General features: G+C 40.0%; 1 protein-coding gene and 1 long non-coding RNA gene across 6 annotated transcripts in view; one reads left to right on the top strand and one right to left on the bottom strand.

Moving 5' to 3' along the window:
• The window catches only part of col14a1a (collagen, type XIV, alpha 1a), a 169455-nt gene that overhangs the window by 83305 nt on the left and 66664 nt on the right, over window positions 1-19486 (bottom strand). For all 5 annotated transcript variants that reach the window (XM_080895344.1, XM_080895342.1, XM_080895343.1 and 2 more), the window contains 6 exons: window positions 19293-19442; window positions 16261-16377; window positions 12619-12765; window positions 11099-11173; window positions 8552-8691; window positions 6045-6168 (listed from right to left, as the gene is read on the bottom strand). In XM_080895344.1, the coding sequence (XP_080751470.1) occupies window positions 6045-6168; window positions 8552-8691; window positions 11099-11173; window positions 12619-12765; window positions 16261-16377; window positions 19293-19442 (753 nt within the window). The remainder of the gene's footprint in view (window positions 1-6044; window positions 6169-8551; window positions 8692-11098; window positions 11174-12618; window positions 12766-16260; window positions 16378-19292; window positions 19443-19486) is intronic.
• The window catches only part of LOC308404993, a 44846-nt gene that overhangs the window by 9930 nt on the left and 15430 nt on the right, over window positions 1-19486 (top strand). Inside the window, exon 2 of the long non-coding RNA XR_013973245.1 lies at window positions 8576-8668. This is a non-coding gene — a long non-coding RNA (uncharacterized lncRNA). The remainder of the gene's footprint in view (window positions 1-8575; window positions 8669-19486) is intronic.

Raw genomic sequence — 19486 nt, 5'->3', positions numbered from 1 at the left:
TCTCGGTTCCTGTAGATAGTGTTTAATACCGTTGCTGACCACTTTTAACACCTCTCTTTAGATTTGTAGCTTCATATTTTCACATTTTGGAGCAGTCATTTTATCATCAATCATGTTTCCCAAGCGAGGCTCGATGCTGATAAATGTTTTGGCAAATGAAAGCTATTGGAACCACGGATGTCATCTCTAATCATCTCAAATTCTCTTCCCCACATCAATCAAAGAGGTGAAACCATGTGACCTTTGATGCAATTTTAATGGACCTCCTAATTTATTATTCCACTGACATTAATAAAATACATTACTGACTCCATAATTATCAGACAAGTGACCCAAAAGCCCCTGAAATTAGATTTAGGCTGAGCGATTAGCATTTAGAAAAAAAAGAAAAGCCAGAAAACAACTTGTGTGGCGTGTATCTCAATGACACCCAAAGACAGAAAGATAGACAACGTCACAATGTGGTTTACAGCATGCTATCAAAAAAATTAAAAGTCACTTGCTAATGGATGTAATCAGTCAATAAAATCTGTCTAGACAGTTTTAAAAGGTTTCAGGAGCCACCCACAGCAAAGCAACTGAGGGGATTTCTGTGCACACCTGTCAGTGAATTTAATGATGATTTATGTGCATCACTGTGCTTTAAGCACCTTGAAAAGTTATGCAAAATAAAATTCAAAACAGCAGAAAAACTTTGTAGCACCTACAGCACATTTTTCTTTATAATTTTTCCTTCAGGAAGCTCCTTCTGCTGCCATCAGGTAAAAGCATCGAAAAATTAACTCTGAGTAGGTGACGGATGGTCATCTAAATAAAAGAGAAACTTTTACGTTTTTTTTTCTTTTTCATTTATCACAAATGAATGCATACAGAGCACCAACAATAAGTCTAATCAGTCATACATTGGTAGGTAGTTTCTATTTAATTCCATCATTTGCATTTTGTCCATTATAATTAGCTGGAAATGATTAGTTGAGCTGTGCTAAATGTTGCTCATATCCAGATGACCTTTTCATAATAAAAAAAACCCCATCAGTCCTTCTCTGTCCTCTTACACTCTCATCTCTCACTTCTCATGTGTTTCCAGGAGTTATAACAAGAGGTGCAGACTCAGGAAACTTTGCACTAAAACCAGCGCATCCATACATGGCCCGCCCATTAACTGATACTGCTAAACACTGGTATTAATTCTTCTATGTGTGCATGATGTCTTTCAATTTTTAACCACACTCCACATCATATCTTCACTTTCTCCTCTTTGTTTTTTTTTTTTTTAGAGTGAGCTGTCACTGATGAAAAATGATAGAGTGCTTGGCCTGTAAAGTGTTTTGATGTCAGATATCTGCCAGTGCTACATCTGTTTCTACACTGTCTTCTCTTCGTGATGGGTGAGACAGCAGCTAGCCAGGCATGAAGTGACACACTGGACAGAGTAGGAAAGAAGGAAAGTGAGACAGGGGAGGGGCTAAGTGGATCGTTGAGGATAGGAAAGAAGACAGAAGAGTGGATCCAGATGGGGAGAGCAAGTTAAAAAAAAAGTGATAAAAAAAATTATTGCAAAACCAAATCATGTCAGGACAGCTTGAGTTGGAAAGCCCATCATCAATCAGCGATTCATTATTTTGAGTGTGTTTGTGTAATCTGTGTCATTTTACATTTGTTCTGGTGTCTGGCAGTTTACCAGCTTTGTTGCTGTCACTCAGAAAGAGAAACAATATGGGAAAACAAAAGATGCTTAAATGTTTTAAAATTCAAAGGCTTCATGCAAAAGAAAGAAGAAAAAAACAGAAAAAAGTTATATTGCAGTAGGAAACGCTCCCTCCCTGTTCTTTTGTGGCTGTAGGTGGAGGCTGTAATGTTCCCTCTGGAGTATCATAAATGGACAGAGCCATTAAATCCTCTAATCTTTAAAAAGTTACAGTAAGCTCATGAGAGTACTTAAAATTTTAATCAGGGTCATGAAAAGCATTATTGAACATATACAAAGGCTTTAGAAAGGGTTTTATTGGTTTCACTGGTTTGACTAATGTACTGGTGGAATGAGTTTTATAGTCACCGAAACTCATTCATACACTAATTCTGAATTCATAAAGGAGTCATAAACCTAGATGAATTGAGTGAGGGTCCCAGAAGACTGCATTAATACAGATGAATAAGGGTGCTTTCTTTAAAAAAAGTCACACCCTTACTGTATGACTGGCCATTTTATTAGGTATGCCTGATCAATTTAATAAAAATGTTTAATCAACCAATCACACTGCAGCAACCCAACGCATTTAGCCTTTTGTCAGCAGATCTTAGAGAAGAGGTTCTCAGAGTGAGTGAAGCCATTGCAGGGGGGGGGGGGGGGGGGGGGCTGTAGAAAAAAAAGAAAAAAGAAAAAGAAATGCTTGGACGCTGCTCGCATAATGGACAGGCTTTTTTTTAAGGGGCTCCCATGCAAAGGCAAAGCATAAAGAGAAGCGTTGCTAAATATGCATCCAAACCAACTTCCATCCAAGCCAGAGACTAGAACATATGATGAAGCATATCTTGCCCTGGGCTTCACCTCCACAACAGCTGTCGTTCCAAGGTAGGTTTCCCCTGTGTCGGGAGCACACACTGGGCTCTCCAAATCAAATTCTTGATTTTGAGTTCACAAACACTTCTTATAAGACTAACTACTCCTGCAACTGAAGGAGCAGTTCTCTGGGTGAAAATGCCATGTTGATGACAGAGGTCAGAGAAAAATGACCAGACTTCTTCTAGATGATGACAGAGGTCCAAAGTAACTCAAACAACCAATCATTAGAATGCAAAGGTGCATCTCTGAATGAACAACACATTGAACCTTGAAACAGATTGGCTACAGCCGCAGAAGACCACATCTTTGTCTACTAAACACAGGAAATCAGGCTACAATTCACCAAAACTGAACAACAGAAAATTGGAAAAAAAAACATTGCTAGGTCTGATAAGTCTCAATGTCCACTATGACATTAGGATGGTAGAGTCAGAATTTGGCATGAAAGGATGAATGCATCCTGCCTTGTATCAACAGTTCAGGCTGCTGGTGTAATGGTGTGAGAAAAAGTTTCTCGGCATACTTGTGGCCCCTTAGTACCAACTGAGCATCATTTAAACACCACACCTGTCTAGGGTTGTTGCTGACTTTCTGACTACAGCGTACCCATCTTCTGATGTCCGCTTACAGCACAATAACGCAACATGTCAGAGAGCTCAATCATCTGAAACTGGTTTCTTGAACATGATAATGAGTTCACTGTACTTAAATGGCCTGTACAGTCATCAGATCTCAATCCAATAGAGCACTTTTGTGTTGTGGTGCAATGGGAGATTCACATCACAGGTGTGCAGCTGACAAACCTGTAGTAACTGTATAATGTTATCATGTAAATATGAAGCAAAATCTCTTAGCAATGTTTCCAGCACCTTGTTGTATCTGTGCCATGAAGAATTAAGGCACTTCTGTAGTAAAGGGGTCCAACCTGGTACCATCAAGGTGTCCCTAATAAAGTGACCAGTGCGTGTATCGCTAAATAGCTGAAAATCAAAAGTAGCACATGCCGTGTCTCCTTAATACATGCACATAACTACACACTTTTACATTTGCTCACAAGAAGCTACAGAAACACAATTTGCCACGTGTATACTGTACTGCCAATCCGCTCCAGGGATTAACACAATTACTTGTATACAGCAAAAAAAAAAAAAAAAAAAAATCTCAACACACACACAGTGTACTCATGTACATTGTGTATATAGGGATAAAGACTAATGCAGCTATATCTATGTTACATCAATCATTGACTAAGCCAGCCAGAGGCTCAACAACTTGTTAATGAAATGCGTAGTGACAAACAAAATCCCAGAATATAAGCCTCAGCGTGCTCTCTCTCTAACTTGTATCAGAGCGTACTGATGCTGGAACAGAAACTGACTATACAGTCTAAAAGGATGCAGCATCATTTACATATTGTTTATGAAATGGGTATATAGAAAAGGCTTTGCACTACAGGTTTGATCAGAATATGAATAAGTAGCTGTCGGATCTTCTTAAGCAAAAACCTTTGCAGGCCTTCAAACAAGAAACTCAATCCATGTTGCTACAGAAACAGCTCTGCACTCTCAACCAACTGTATGAGGTAAGGAGGCAGAACTATTTCTCAGAATTAATAAAGATGTCAGACTGAACTTATACCTAAAAAAGATTCCATCTTTGGAAATCCTACCGTAAACAAGTACACTTCCGAGCACATTTCTTCTACTCCAAAGGTCATAGGACGGCGATATAAAGTGAACAAACCACTTACAGTAAACATAAAAGGGCATTAACACTGCAGGGCTTCTTGCTGGCTAGCTGTTGTATTCACACAGATAGCCAGAGGCTAAAGGTTTAAAAGGAATAAAAGTACATATTTTGGGGGGCTTTGGACACAATGAGGGTCCCTAATGGGGCCTTTGAGGAGAATCTGAGGTTTGGAAAAAATGAAAAGGGAATAGTTTGGGTTTGGAGAGCAAACAGAACTTATGGATTGTATTGCAAGCCTCGGTTTTGAAAGCCAGAGGAACTGCTGACCCTTCCCTCAACGAACCAGAGGAGCAAAATGTACTGTAAGGAAGGGGAATTGGGTTTTGCGCTTTAGGCGATTTAGGCCTTTTCATTTTGTAACATTCTCTGTCCAAAATTCATTCAGCAGCATATCAACCCTGAGAAACACAGTCAGTCCTAAAAGACTATCCTCAGTGACAAGAGGAATAAGGATTTCTGCTGCCGACTGTCAGGCCCCCGCATAGTTCTGATCCCAACACACTGTAGCAATTCTAGGATTATATATGAAGTGAAAGAAGACACTGAGAAAGTGTAAATCTACAGATGATCTATGGCAAGAGCACCTAAAGCACCAAATAAACAACCAAATAAAAAAAACTAAGAATAAGGGGAAAACACAGAGGGGAGTAAATAAACAAACGCTAAGACCAAAAAAAGTACAAAACTAAGCACATAAGAAATCCAGTGAACAAATACCAAATGATAACCAATGCTACAAAACTCAAGCAATAGACAAAACTTCATAAAAGAGCAACCGGGGAGGATAAAAAAAACACAAGGAACCAAATATAACGAACACTAACTGAATTTCAAAGAGTAACAGAAACACAACTAAAAGCAAGAACCATGACCTCACAAAAAAGACAACAAGAGCAACAAAACTCAAACCCTGAGTCCAAGAGTGATACAAGTAAACTGAACATACCTGTGTAATTAAAACAGAGATTCATTATGTTTTAGAAGCTATATTATGAATATTGGATCACAGAGTACCCCGCGTTGTTGTATTCCTCCATGGATACGCCTCCGCAAACCATCACCGACGCACCACCCAAACAGTCAGGCTGAACGATGTTACAGAGCCTGTCACTTCTGGTATTCTATTGCAAATGCCACGAAGGGCTGGGCAGTGAGGGCAGGCAGTTCCTGGAGGATGAAGAAATTGATACCACTCACTTGCCCCCATGCTTGCCTGACCTAAATCCAATAGAACACCTCTGGGACATCATTTTTCAATCCATCCAAACCCCAAGGTTGCACCTAACAGTCCAGGAGTTCAGTGATGCCCTGGTCCAGACCTGGGAGAAGATACTCCGAGACACCATCCATCTTATTAGGAGCATGCCCAGACGTTGCCAGTCATGCTTAGAAGCACATACACACTACTGAGTACCATTTTGAGTTGCTGCAAGGAAATTCCCTCAGAATGGACTAGCATCACTTTTTCACTTTGATTTTCAGGTTGCCTTTGAATTAGGCCCTCTGTAGGTTCATCATTTAAATTTTTTTATCAAAACGATTTGGCATCCTTTTATTCCTAAAACATTATCCAGGCCATAAAGCATGATTTTTCTCTTTTTCATCTGTGTTAAATTTTTGAGCAGTGTACTAACATAGATTATAATGAAAATGTCCTGCTAATAAATAGAGCTAAACAAAGGGAATTGCAGTAACTATCACCACTATAATCCTGCCATTGTGCTGTTCTAACCTGTCTTAGTGTTTCCTCCTTTATAGCTGATTCTCTGAATAGCCTCCAGCAGTGCTTCTTTGTTGCTATGAGAACTCAGCTGGAATTCGGTCCGAGCATCGTCGCTGAACTGAGCAACGGCCACCTGGAGAGAGACAGAGACACATGTCAAATAAAATTATGCAAATTTAAAGTGCCGTTTGCCTGAGCCAGTTTGGGTTTAAACTCCGTATAAAGGGAGAATTTAGAAAATAGTAAAATTCTGTCATCATCTGTTCACAGTCATGTCATTCACGATACTGCCACAAAGGGTTTTCAGGGTAGTTTCAGCCTCGCCCCATAGTACAAAAAACCTAAATTACACACAAAAAAAGCTTATCTGGCATTAGTCAAGTGTTATGAAGCCAAATGATTGCGATCTTGGTCAAACAACCTAATATCCACGTCATTATCACCAACACTCTCTGAATTTTTTCTGGACATTAACAACAGTATCAAACAGATATTGCTATTGTTCACTGATGGTAATTGTGTAATTACATTAATTGGGGTGCGACAAAATAGCCCCACAAAGCGAATGTAGTGCAGATGGGTTTGTCTGTACATGATGCACAAGAGGCCTGAATATACAATTCACAGTTTAAGATTATAGCTTTATAGACGGGGCAGTGTTATCACCTTTTTTTCATCTGGTCCTTCCTGGTGTATTTAATATTTTTCACACTAAGAAACACTCATGATGCAAAAAGGGAATAATGCAACTTTTTCTACAAGCATAGGGGAAACTTAGGAATACATACATCCACATTCCCAAACTGGCACTGTAATCAGTCTAATATCCATACTCTAAGAGCGTCGGACAACTGTCATTACCTCCAGACTGCTAATGGTGCTGTTGTTGGCTTTGGTCAGCCTACATTACCCAGCCAACTCCCTCTTTATTGTGCAGCCAACTTTCTCACATTACAGCCAGCGCTCTGATGCTGGTAGCCTACTGCCAGAAGGTTATGGGGCACAGCAAGGCTAGTGAACTCCTTAACAGCAGACATTACACAAATGAAACAAAAGGGTTTAGCAAGCACCTCTACAGTGTGATAAATGAACCAGCTGAGGTTTGCTGACATAGTGGGGGCCATGCAGGACAGAAGCGCAAATAAATGAGTTCACAGTGACAACAGGGAGCAACAGCCCCGAGTTAGAGCTTAGCATTACTATTGATGGACCTGATAAATGGGAGATAGTCTGAGGGAGTGAAGATGGTAATATCCCCCGTGGTAACATGAGTCAAACTTTTGCTCTGTTAGAATCACGTTGACAGAGAACCACTCACTGTTTATACCAGCTTTAATGCATCTGCACTCAACTTATTAAAATCACCATTTCTGCAGGAAAAGTATTGTTTTCTGGAACGGTGGCTGCAAATGAGTGGAGTTAACTCAATACCGCTCAGCAACAAGAGGTCATTCCAGAAAGTAAAGATTGACTCACGGGGAGTTTAAAGTTTCTTCTCACTTTCCCAAACTTTTCAACAGATGTAAAGCTTTGGTCCTGCTGATTTATCAGGGGGTTTTCAGGGTAGTGGTTGGCTCCAGAGCATCCTTCTAATATCAATGAATGCCAGTGTCAGCACCTTTCTTTCCTAAACAATAAATGATCCGAAGGATGTGGACTAAACTCAAATGATCTAAGATACATTATATGGGTAAAATTTCTGTTCTAATCAAATTTCAGTGGCTAACTTTGAAACAAAGAAAACAGTAGGTTACAGAAACTAAGTGGCTTTTCGATAAGTCCCCTCCATCCTCTCATTATCAGCATCCAAGCTCCTTTATTTTACTCTCCGCTGAATGTTAGTCTAGCTTCAGCAGATCCTAAAGCAAAAATTAAAAATAGCTTTTCTTTCTCTTTTTGGTGACTGGCTATTGGTGAAATTGGCTGCAGTGCATAACGGCTGGAGGAAAGAGGATGAGGTAATTCGCTAGAGCGGCAGGGGGTTGTAATCTATCTTTTTGCAGGGATTAACACCCGCATACACATAATTCTCTCGTCTGTGAACGAGTTCCTAACCCTCAGATTATACTCAGATATGCAATTAAGTTATTCCCTCATTATTATGGTTTTGAGTACGGCTGCATTTGGCTGGAGCCCCACTGTCTGCTATACATCATATTTCCCATGAGGAAAAATTCTTAAACAAAGAAAATAAATTGCAAAGAGACTGAAAGGAAATGAAAAGCCTTAGGGACAATTTGGATTTCTGTTGGTTAAACTGTGTAAACTGGCAAAACGGTAATTTTCACTAGACACAGGAATTTAGACTAGACACAACAACCACTAACAGTCCTAAATGTGAATCCAAGCCCTGCAAAGAGTCTCACTTCACTGTGAGTCAGAGCGAGGCGGTCAACACAGCATGACGTTTTAATCCATAAATCTTCCTTTCCCATGTAATGACAGATTTTTGGGGAAAACTGGTATGAATGAGTAAAACGAGATAAGTTCACTAAGAATGCTGTCATGTGACTGACCTGGGTGCCATCTTGTCCAATCAGATCCAGCGATCCCATGGTGCTGTAGAGGAAACGTGTAATCTTCATGAAGTTGTCGTCTCCGATGGACCAGGAGCCGTCGACCAGGAACGCCAGGTCAGCCTTGGCCTCCTTACATACTTCAGACAGATAAGGGAGGGGTTTAGATTTAGTCAGCACAACGCTTTGTGTCTACACAAAAAAATAATTTCACACAGTGTGAATGTCAGCAGAGGACAAAGCATAAGTGGAATATTAACTGGCTGCCTAATATATTCAGACTCAGAGTAAATATGCAAAGTATGAAGCTCTGCAAATATACATCTGCTGGAAAAGGGTAAATATGCAAAGACTAGGTTTTCAGAGCAATCTGCCAACTGTGGAGTTCATAAGATTAAAGGTATGGTGCTCACACATTTTTAAACTCTGATTTTTCTGAACACAAAATCATCTCTATCCTGTCTGGTTGTGCCGCTCTTATATATCCACGGCCCTGCAGCGACGTTTCCCTCTTTTATTTGTCTCAGGTTTCTTGATGACTCCCAGCAGCCTTTTCATCACTGCTGTAAAGTTGTTTTGTGGTTTTAACAAGTCTGCAACCTCCAAGTCTTTGCTAAATTTCTAACCTTGTTTATGACCATGTCAGTATCCATAAATTCCAATGCAACAAAGGAGAGGAGAAAACTTCAATGTTAGAGAGGATTGTTTGTGTTTCGGGTCTGCGTTGCCATCTGTCTTGAACATTTGACCATTTTCAGTAAATTTTCTTTCTATCTCTTCATGCGGCATAACTTTGTTTCTTTGTCTTCTCCCTCCTACGTAGAACAAAAACACGGTCCTTGTATTCTGTTTCTCCCATCTTTGCAGTTCTGTCCCGAATAAAGGTTGCCTGTCATTACAGATGGAGGCACTGGTCTGACAAAGGTCAGAAACTTAGACAGAAGCGCTTCCAGGCGGGCTCAGCAGGTGTGTCTTTCACTTTTGTGGACCTCGTGTTGTGGTGCGACCTTTTACCTGAGCTCATCAGACAGGAACAGAGGAGGACAAAGCCTGTCTGGGTAGTAGGTGAAAGGGTGGTGGACTCAAACCCCTTCGTTACTTGAGCTTTCGATTTAAAAAAAACATTTGAAAAACATTTTTGCTTGTCCTAACTCATGAGTCATTCACAACCCTGTTTGGAAAAGAAAGAAAGAAGCTGTGTGCTAATAAAGACTAAATTGCAAATCATGTTTATTAACTTGAAAGCATCAAAAAGAGAAAACAAAAGTTGAACTTGATTAATTTCTTCAGATTAACACTGAAATTATAGTTTTGGAGCAACACATGCTGCTCTCCAGATGACTTTTTTTTGAGCTTTGTCAAGTGTGCTAAATCGGCATGTATTACAACAGCATGGCTCTTTAATAAAACAGCCCAAAGCTAAACTGGCATGCCAGCTGTAGAGACCTGTCACCTAATAAAAGAGCGTACAAAATCCTATATTAAGTATGGCTTTATAAGCATTTTGCATAAGAACAGAGGAATTAGGCTCCTTGCTCTCCAAAGGCTCAAGTGTTATTAAAAAGTTAGTGACATCATATTCATTATTGGCTTTTTAAAAATGGTTCAAATGCCTTAATTTGACATGCTCTCTTTTTTAATGTATTAAAATAGATATAGTGCTTGGATTGGATGTGTTTTATTACGTAGATTGTAGTTTGAATTTATCAAGAACAGCTGAGGCTCATTTTCTAAATTTTACTTAGTGATTGATCCAGTGAAGAGAAACTTCACAGGTATCATAACTTGCTGGTCAGCGGTGAGTCAAGTGTAACCTGCATGATTTGAGGAGAAATAAAGCTGAGTAAGAGTGATCAGATTAGCCTAGCTGAGCCTGTGGTAATATGATAAGAGGTTACTTTTCTTCATTTTGGTGTTAGCTGCAGCAGAATCAGTATATTTCACATAATTAAGTCATTGTGGAATAAAAATGTCTGAGATTTTCCTTTAGCACACCCTAAATTTACAAGCCGACTCTCCAAATTTCCTTATGATTTACTGTGTATGTTCAGTTTCAGTACCACAGCAGAGCGGTATAGCACGTTGGGGACTGTGCCTTCTTCTTTCGTGCCTCCGTCTCCCTAGCATCCTCCTCTGTCACACCATCTGCACGCCCTCAATCACTACTTTCTCTTTGGTATTTCCCTTTTCCTCTCCTCTGGCAGCTCAATCTTTGGCATCATTTTCCCAATATATCCACTAAACACACTCTTCTGTCTCACATTCATTTTCCTAAGTTGCTTCAGTCGCATTTTTCCTGCACACACAGGCAAAATAAGTTCAGATAAGAAGTTCAGCAATTACGTGCGTCAGTTTTGTATGTAAACAAACTATTGAGAAGGAATGTATTGGCCATTTTTGTTTTTCAAAGTACACAATGAATACACCAGGTGGGAATAAGGAACAGAAATAAGATGGATGTCATATTTCCTCTAAAAAGACATAATATGTCAACTGCAAGGATTATCCACCACATTGAACATAAGAGTATTAAAAGCTTCATCTCACCCTCTTTGGCTGGTGGGATTGTGGGTGGGGGCTCCGTAGTGGGTGGTTCAGTCGGAGCCTGAGTGGGTGCTGCAACTGGAAGCACGCACAAACACACACAGAGACACAGAGATAGAAGGCAAGGTCATCAATCATGACGACAGTGACAAGTGGCACCATCAATGGGGTCTACATGCAGACCGCAAACACACACTTGTGCATGAGCACACAAACACAGCTGGCACACTGAGACATAGCAGTGGTCTGTTTCTATTAACCTTTCCTCCAGCGATTGAGCTCTGGACCTTTACAGAAAAAAAGATTTCTAATGCAATCTGTAGATACTGTACATACGCAAAACAGCTTCTGTGTTTTATTGAGTTTGTCTTTTGCTCCATTTTGGAATTATTTCAGATTTGAACTTTCTAAATTGCTTCTATACATCCTAAATTGGGGACAGCACAAGTGATTTTTTTTTTATCAGTCTAGCATCTATTGTCTGTAAGACTCAAAAACAGCCCCAAGTTAAAGTCTGTGCCTCGGTGTCAGATTACTTACTTTGGAGAAAGTTCTGTCAAACCAGAGAGCAGTAAAGTGAATCATCTCGGAGAGATTTGCTACTGCGCAAAGAAGCGACACACACTTTGTAAAACTGGATGAGATTATCTCAACAAATGTTTCTTCGGCTTCCACACCACACCGCTGTGGTGACAAAACAAAGATATGTAGCCTGCTTGAGAATATCTGCTTGATTGACGCAGCTGTCACTGAATGATAAACAGTGAGGAGTTCAGGTGAAATTCGTGCCTTCGTTACCTGACGCTGTTTCTTGCTTTTATTGTGTCTTTTCACCCTTTGAGCTTTATCGGTTGTTTACAGACTTACACAGATGATATGGAAAGGTGGCTGTTGGCTGTGTGTAAAAGCAACAAGTACAATTTCAAGTACTGAACTTAATATAATTATGACAATTTGTAGTCGATACTTCTCTTTGCTGTGGCTAACAGCTAAAGGTTTTGATACACAGACACACTCGTATTAATTACATTTACAGTGAATACATCAGTGAAATTTCACTTGTCTATAGACCTTCAACTATTTCCAAAACCAAACAGATTAAGTCATCCAACAGATGTCTTGCTACATAGCAATGTGAATATGAGAACATATCTATCTATTCATTTTTTTTGGTATTCCTGGTTTTTACACCAGTCTTCTTGATCCCAGGAGCTGTGTGGTTCACCTCACCTCATTAACAGACCAATGAACTGCACAAACACGATATGTTTTCCGAGAGTGCAACCGAGCAAATTAAAGAAAACCTAAGCTACGAGATGTGCGACGAGATGGCTACAGGGTGCAAAGAGGGAAAAATATACATAAGATGGAGACGTAAAGGATTAACTGATTACATTAGATGAGAAATGAGTAAAAAAGAAATAAGAATAAAACTTGCAACCCCTTTAAAAATGTTCACGATAAATAGAAATGAATGAAATGATCGACAGCTTTGACATAAAACAAACATAAACCCAGCATACGTGTCATGTCAGTGATGGACACAGAGGGTCCCTCCGTTTCTTGTATTTGCGCGTGAACGCTGATCTGGTATTGGCTACTAGGAGTGAGGTCGTAAAAGCAGTGTCGGGAAGCTCCACCTCCCAGCCTCACTTCCTGTCTCTGACCATCTGCAAGGCAACAAGAAATAAAAGAGCTGATTTAGAGTGATTAAAATTCCCAGTAAAAGTCATGCACGCCAAACAGACTGAAATCGCCTGGAGATGCTTTTTAGACGAACTTTTACAAAAGACACACCTTCATTTTCATCTGTGTTCTCAATGAAAATCTAAGATAATATTAATAATGTATTTTCTAGCAGATTAGGGTAAATATAATCAGATTTGAGTCCGGTTTAAGGCTCTGATGAAGCTCAATGTTTTGTTGACTTTACAGAATTAACTGTGATGCATCAAAATGATTCATTCTCAGGCATCTTTTTCATGATGAAAGCACAACACACACACATACACTGGTTGAGAATCCGCCACATGTGCCGCTTTCACTTCACCAAAAAGGTAAGCGAGAAAGTTTTCAAAAAGTGTGGGAAAACATCTTAAATCAACTGAAAATCAAAATAAATCACGTTATTGAGCTCTTTTGTCTTCTCTTGACAATTTCCCCTGGATTGCAGACTGCAAACACGTACTTTGTAGTGTCTGTTTTGACGGGCTGCAGAGCGAGAGGATCACAGAGAAGAAAAGACATGAGAATTTATGTTGGCAGCCCAAAAGGTACAAACTGGAAACTCGCGTATACAGTACACACTCTAATGGCTGCCATTTGTCAGTTTCATTTAGTCTAATTTTATTTCCTAATGTGTCTCTCATCTTGGAGGTTGACAAATTAGCTCCTCCTCCACGCAGGAAGCAGCCATAGATAATAAAGTTTAGGGAAACAGCTGTCGAGGCTCCACGCGTTTCCATCCGAGAAGGTGTTTAAGCAGCTGGCTGGCTCTGCGTGGATTAAAGTAAATCTCTAAACTTTCGACTTCAACATCCCACCGCTACTCAGGCAGGAGAGGGAGAGAGAGACAAAGACAAATCGAAAAGTTCGCGAGGAAGACGGGAGAGAAATCTCCCTTCTTCCTGCTGTCTTCTTCCCTCGAAAGGCAATGAAATGCGTGCACAAATCACACGCCGAATTTGTTCGTGTCTCTAATACATTTATCAGCCAACGCTAGCTTCCAATTTAGTTTAATCAACAGCAACCACGAACCTGAACGCCGTCGGAAAAATCTATTTTAAAGCAGAGCCCAGATCTGATATACATACACAGTGCATTCCTGTTATTCAGTTTAATTTTAATAAAGCTGCATTCAATTTTGTTGCTGTGCTGTCATTGCTTTGATGTTGTGCACACTGCCTTGCTTGCACACCAAAGCAAATCAAGATCATTGGTAATGGTATTAGTCACACCTGCGGTTTCTTTCCCATGGCAAATCAAATGGGTGGAACCCATTTACCAACTACGAATCTCACTGAACGGCAATCAAGGAATAAATGACAGGATATTTTCAGGCTTAATGTAAACCCATGAAGCACATACGGTAGTCCAACCTGCCTGCTACAATATGTTTTGATTTTTACTGCACTGATATTTCAAAAATAACCCTGTGGACTAAGCAGTGACACTTGCCTACACTAACAAATTATTTTGAGGATGACCACAAATCTATACAGCAATTTCTACATGATAGCCATCTCTGAAAAATATCAGGAGGGCTTTAGATTTTATATGAACTTGTGGGATAGCCCCCTGAGGACGAATAAAAATAAAGCTCCGACTTGAAATTGTTCACTGTGATAGGATGAGTTCCAAACTTCTCGGTCAACACAACGTGGGTTTTATATTTTTGTCAAACTATCACAAAGCTGGGGTTAAACACAACTTTTTTCCTTGGCTGATTCTATTTAACTAAAACATATTTTTCCACTTTCTCCTTTTTGTGCGCCCTCCTCCCTTTGCTTCAACCCCCTTTCTTCCTCCAGCTCCCTTTTTCCATTGATTAATAAGGTGATCTGTGTATTAAACAGCGTCTAAAGGTCACATTCTGTGTCTTTCCTGGTCTCATTTCTGCTGCGATGACATGCGCGATTCTCAAAGCAGTTTCCTCCCATGTCATTTATCGAGCATATCATATCTCCCCTTCCCTTCTGCAAATAGCAAGATTTACGATGATCCCTCACAGCAGAAACCAGTGCCATGTGAGAATGAAACAAATATAACACGTATTTCCCCAGTTGCTCATATCAATATAAATCAACATGAATGTGAAAGGTACCCGTAACCAGTACACGTGTCCTGAGCTGACTGGTCTTTGTGTTAATAATAAACAGAGGAGACATTTTCACGAGGATACTGCAAACCTTTGAGGACACACATTCAAAAGGTCGGAGCCTGAATCCAGCTGCATCACCGCATAGCACAACTCTAGTAAAGAGTTTGATTTACTGACTGAACTGTATTCCAGATACTTAACTGGCAAAAATATTGTTTCTCACATGTTGGGACAACTGGGGGGTGCACAGTAAAAATGTACGTATTGACTATGTGTCTCTGCAGAGAACTCCTGCTTGTTTCTGGGATGAAGTTTTATTACAGTAAAGGTGAGGTGGGGTTCAGACCATATTTCAGAGAGTGAGCAGCTTGTAACAGGTCAAATTACCAATGGACTAAATTAAAATAATTACACTTTTCACAGATACAAGTATATGCCAGTATACAATATAATTAAGGTCTCAGTCACACAGGTCTGGAGATGAGTCGGCAACCATCCGATTGCATGATGTTGCTGGCTGCTGCTGTTATCATCCCATTCCAACACGTTCTCGACCCAAAACGTAACGTACGACGCTATGTGACAAATCCTCGGTATGTTACGCTCTCGGAAACATGAGAACAGTTTGGAATTAATCGACACATGTATATTTATTTTACTTCCTCATCATTAATCACTTTGGAAAACACTATCTAAGCCGATTAAGACTGTGGTTAAGGTTAGGATTAAGGTTAGGGTTAGAGCTGGAATACACGGCTGGAATGTGTGTTACTGCCGGGAGCGTCATTCTGTTAGACTCCATCCGCAATCTGGCGCGTACCATAGGGATGCAGAAGGTTACCTTTCTCGTTCCTGTGGGACGCCTCAGGACGTAACTAATTGTCGGTATGTTACGTGTTGGGAATTAGAACAGTCTCCCCATTCATGTAATCTTAGAGCCTGGTTACCGTGTGAGAGACCGACTTGTCAGCAAACACTTGCAAACCACTTGCCAAGTGGTACTGAACTGGTCACCTTGAAATAAAAGTTGCACCTTTTGAAATCTGTTGATTGAAGCAGGAAGGCACCTTCCTAATTCAATCAACTTTAACTTTGATGGCAACCATTCTCTGTCTCCAGTTTGCAAGGCATTCAGAGAGTAAATGGCGAGTGTTTGTAGACATGTGCAAACACTTGCAAACCACACAGCAATCTGCTAACAAGCAAAGCAAACACAGGGAAAGTTTTTAGTGCAGCACCCTCAGCTAGCAACCACTCGCTAACTGGGTGGAGAATACACATTCTTCCCTAGTGAATGGAGGTTGCCAGAGGGTTGTTGACAGGTCTTAAGAGTAAAAGTACTTACTGAGTGTGGACTGTATAGAGATTCTGTATATTGTAGTATGTAGAAGAGGCTGCCACTGAACACACATGCTGTTGGGTCGCACCTGGTAGGCTGACAAGCCAGACACACCAAGGAATACTAGAGAGAAACAAAGAGTTGTAGAGATGATAGAAAGGTCAGATTAACCTCTAGTTTTCAATTTCCAATACACTCACTAATATGCATTTCGTAATGTCTCTCTCTCTCTCTCTCTCTCTCTCTCTCTCTCTCTCTCTCTCCGACACGCACGCACGCACACACACACTATTACTTCCTGCTGTCCCCAGCCCTTCCACGCACCAAACAATGAAGAGTTTAAGTAGGAGAAATTTTGAAATCCCCAAACAGAAAGCTCTTTTGCAAAGCACTTTAAGGGAAATGTAAACAGTTATTAGTGTTTCGGACAAAATGAATTGTCTGGATTATGTATGAAACAGAAAAGTGGTCAGAACATTAACAGTGCACCAAGTGTAAATAGTCTAAAACTTTCAGCTGGGTAGATGTTAAAATAAATCATTAAGTAACAAAATTAGTCAGCGTTGATGTGTCTTGTGGGGGAACAAGAGACATTATGCAGTGAAATGCAAAACAGCTGAGCAGTTTTAATAGCTGAAACTTGTTTGGTAGTGTTATTTGAGTGTACCACAGGCAAGCAAACCTCCCTGGAGTCACTCTCTCTTCTGTTTTCCTCTCTCTCCCTCTCTCGCTCACTCTTGTTCTTTCCTCCTTGTTAACAGAATTTGCTGATGATATAAAATAAACTCGGCTCTTGTGCCAGTAAATGGATATTTTATGCCGGGACCATATGGCAGGTGCCTTATTTTAAATACTTTTGAATAATGCATAGGGCAACCCATCATTTCTATTAATAATATGCAAAGATGCACATAAACTTACTCTCATACATACAAACATGCAACATTCACGGGGCACTGGAAGACACCTACAAGCTGGTGCTGATGCACATGTGGGTGCAGCAGCATGCAGATAAACACTGCGTTAAAATAATGTCTGATTTTGGCTTCCTTTGCTACAACTTGGATGAAAAAAAGTCTTTGCACCCAAAGGAAAAGTATATATTTAGTTGATTCAGGATGTTTCTCATCATGCCTTTCTTTTCATACTGGAAAGTTTGAGTCAAACCTCTCTTTTTCTTCTGCAAAACATCATGAGACTCTTCTGCAGTCTTGTGCTAACCTATATGATAAAAGCTCCAGCACCCAATTTCAAAATATATTAGGCTTTGTCTGAGGGAAACAAGTTAATTTCATTCACTGGTCCTACGGGTACTAAATTTGCTTTTTATGCTACATGTTAGTATGTGCAAATTACTTGTGCAAACATGCCATATAACCTTCTGTTGATGAGGCTGCCATGAATGCAGTGTGCCCGGGGAAATATGACACTATAGCCACCTTATTAAAATGACAAATGATTCCATGCACTTCCCTTTATAAATCAGGGTTCCCCCAGAGAAGACCAAACTACTGGCAATGAATTTAACTAAGCACTGTGTAACATGGGGAAATGCGATACATCTGAAAATGTATCGGCACATTGAGAATTGATTGCATCTCATATGTGTTCTGTTTAATATTTAGTGATGACATATTTTCTTGATCCCTGGCCAACAGTGTAGAAAAACTAATTACAGCATGAAAAACAGTACTACAAGCATAATGCGGTAGATAGCATGGATCCCAAAAGAGTAACATGTGGATAAAGTTGAAAAACAAAATACATGCATTCTGTTAGTCCTGAAGTCACTGCTAAAAATTTGTTGCCACGCCGGTGTCAGAGTGTAAAGTTTATATATGGAAGGTGGTATAATTTGCATCCCAGTGCCTCGTGTTTTATCTTTCTCTCTTTGTGAAAGCATCTTTCATTATGAGTGCTTTATATAGACAGGAAGGCGTGAGGGAGTTGTAAGTCATCCTACTGGGGCACAGAGAAAAACAGATGAAGGATGGCACATCACTGCAGCACAAATTAATAAAAAGAAATCAAAAGCAGCCCATTTATTTGCAGGTGATATGCAACTTGATTAATCACTCGGCTTTACGTGTCTCAGCACTTTGCTTCAGAGGGAAATAGTGTGGTGATGACCTATTAAAACTACAGTATAAGCTTATTTGCATTTACCCCACCACTTGAAATTAGACCTTAAACCTAGAAAACCGCAATAGATTTTGAGAGAGGGATGATAGGGCAGTTTTCTGAAAACTCACATGACTACACAGAAACATAAAGAAAAAAAAAACTAAAAAGACAACATAAATGAAAGCATGCATGCAGTGCTTTTTAACTTTTCTCTTTTCTCTCGGTGTCTCAGCCTCCCACTCTCTTCATCTATTTGTTTTAGATGAAAGAAGCATTAAAGCCTGCATTAGTTCTTACTGCACCTACTGATACCAAATCTATATGCAAAAGAGATTGTTCTCACCGCCTGCAAGGAAAATATTAATATCCATCTGTCTGTTTGCCAAAGTCTCAATGGAAATTAGAGAGTATGATATCAGCAGGTGTTTAATATGCATGTTGTACCTTCCCCACTTTCCTTAAACTACTTTGCTTTTCTGCTGCCGTCTAATTGCCACACAACGTTTTGTGGCAAATTTATAATTAAAAAATTTCCAGCTGATGGTGACATCCCAATAAAGCTCCTTTATTCATAGGGGGTTGCTGTGGCAACCCCTTGTGCATGTTTGATTTGGTAGATTTTTACACCAGATGCCCTTTCTGACACAACCCCAAAGGGATTTGTGTTTCCTCCCGGGATCAAAACAGACATCTTTCACTTGGTAGGCGAATGAGTAAATCCCCGAAAAATATAATAACTTCCCAAAAGTAAGTCAATGTTTTTTCAATGAAAGTGCAATTTAAAATTATGCTTGCATATGTTCACAATCTTATGGTAATGAACTGTAACAGCCAAGAGACTGTGAGGGATAACGAGTTCCTCAGCATTTACATTTCTGTGCTGTTACTTGCAGGTTTATGAGAAGGACACTTACATGTCTTGGCATTTATTAGCTGTGGCTCACTTTCTCCTGCAGGGTAGGAAGCCTTGACTCGGACACTGTACTCTGTCCCACTTTGTAGATTGACAATAAGCATGGAGTTCACATCTTCATCCACTGTTGTCTCCAATACTGGACCGTGAACTGAGAAGAAGACACATACACACTGGTGTAAAAAGGAAACAAAC

The sequence above is a fragment of the Rhamphochromis sp. 'chilingali' genome (genome assembly GCF_963969265.1).
Source record: "Rhamphochromis sp. 'chilingali' genome assembly, chromosome: 11".
Classification (NCBI taxonomy): domain Eukaryota; kingdom Metazoa; phylum Chordata; class Actinopteri; order Cichliformes; family Cichlidae; genus Rhamphochromis; species Rhamphochromis sp. 'chilingali'.
Note: the sequence above shows the minus strand (reverse complement) of the source record. Positions and strands in the feature narration are given on the sequence as shown.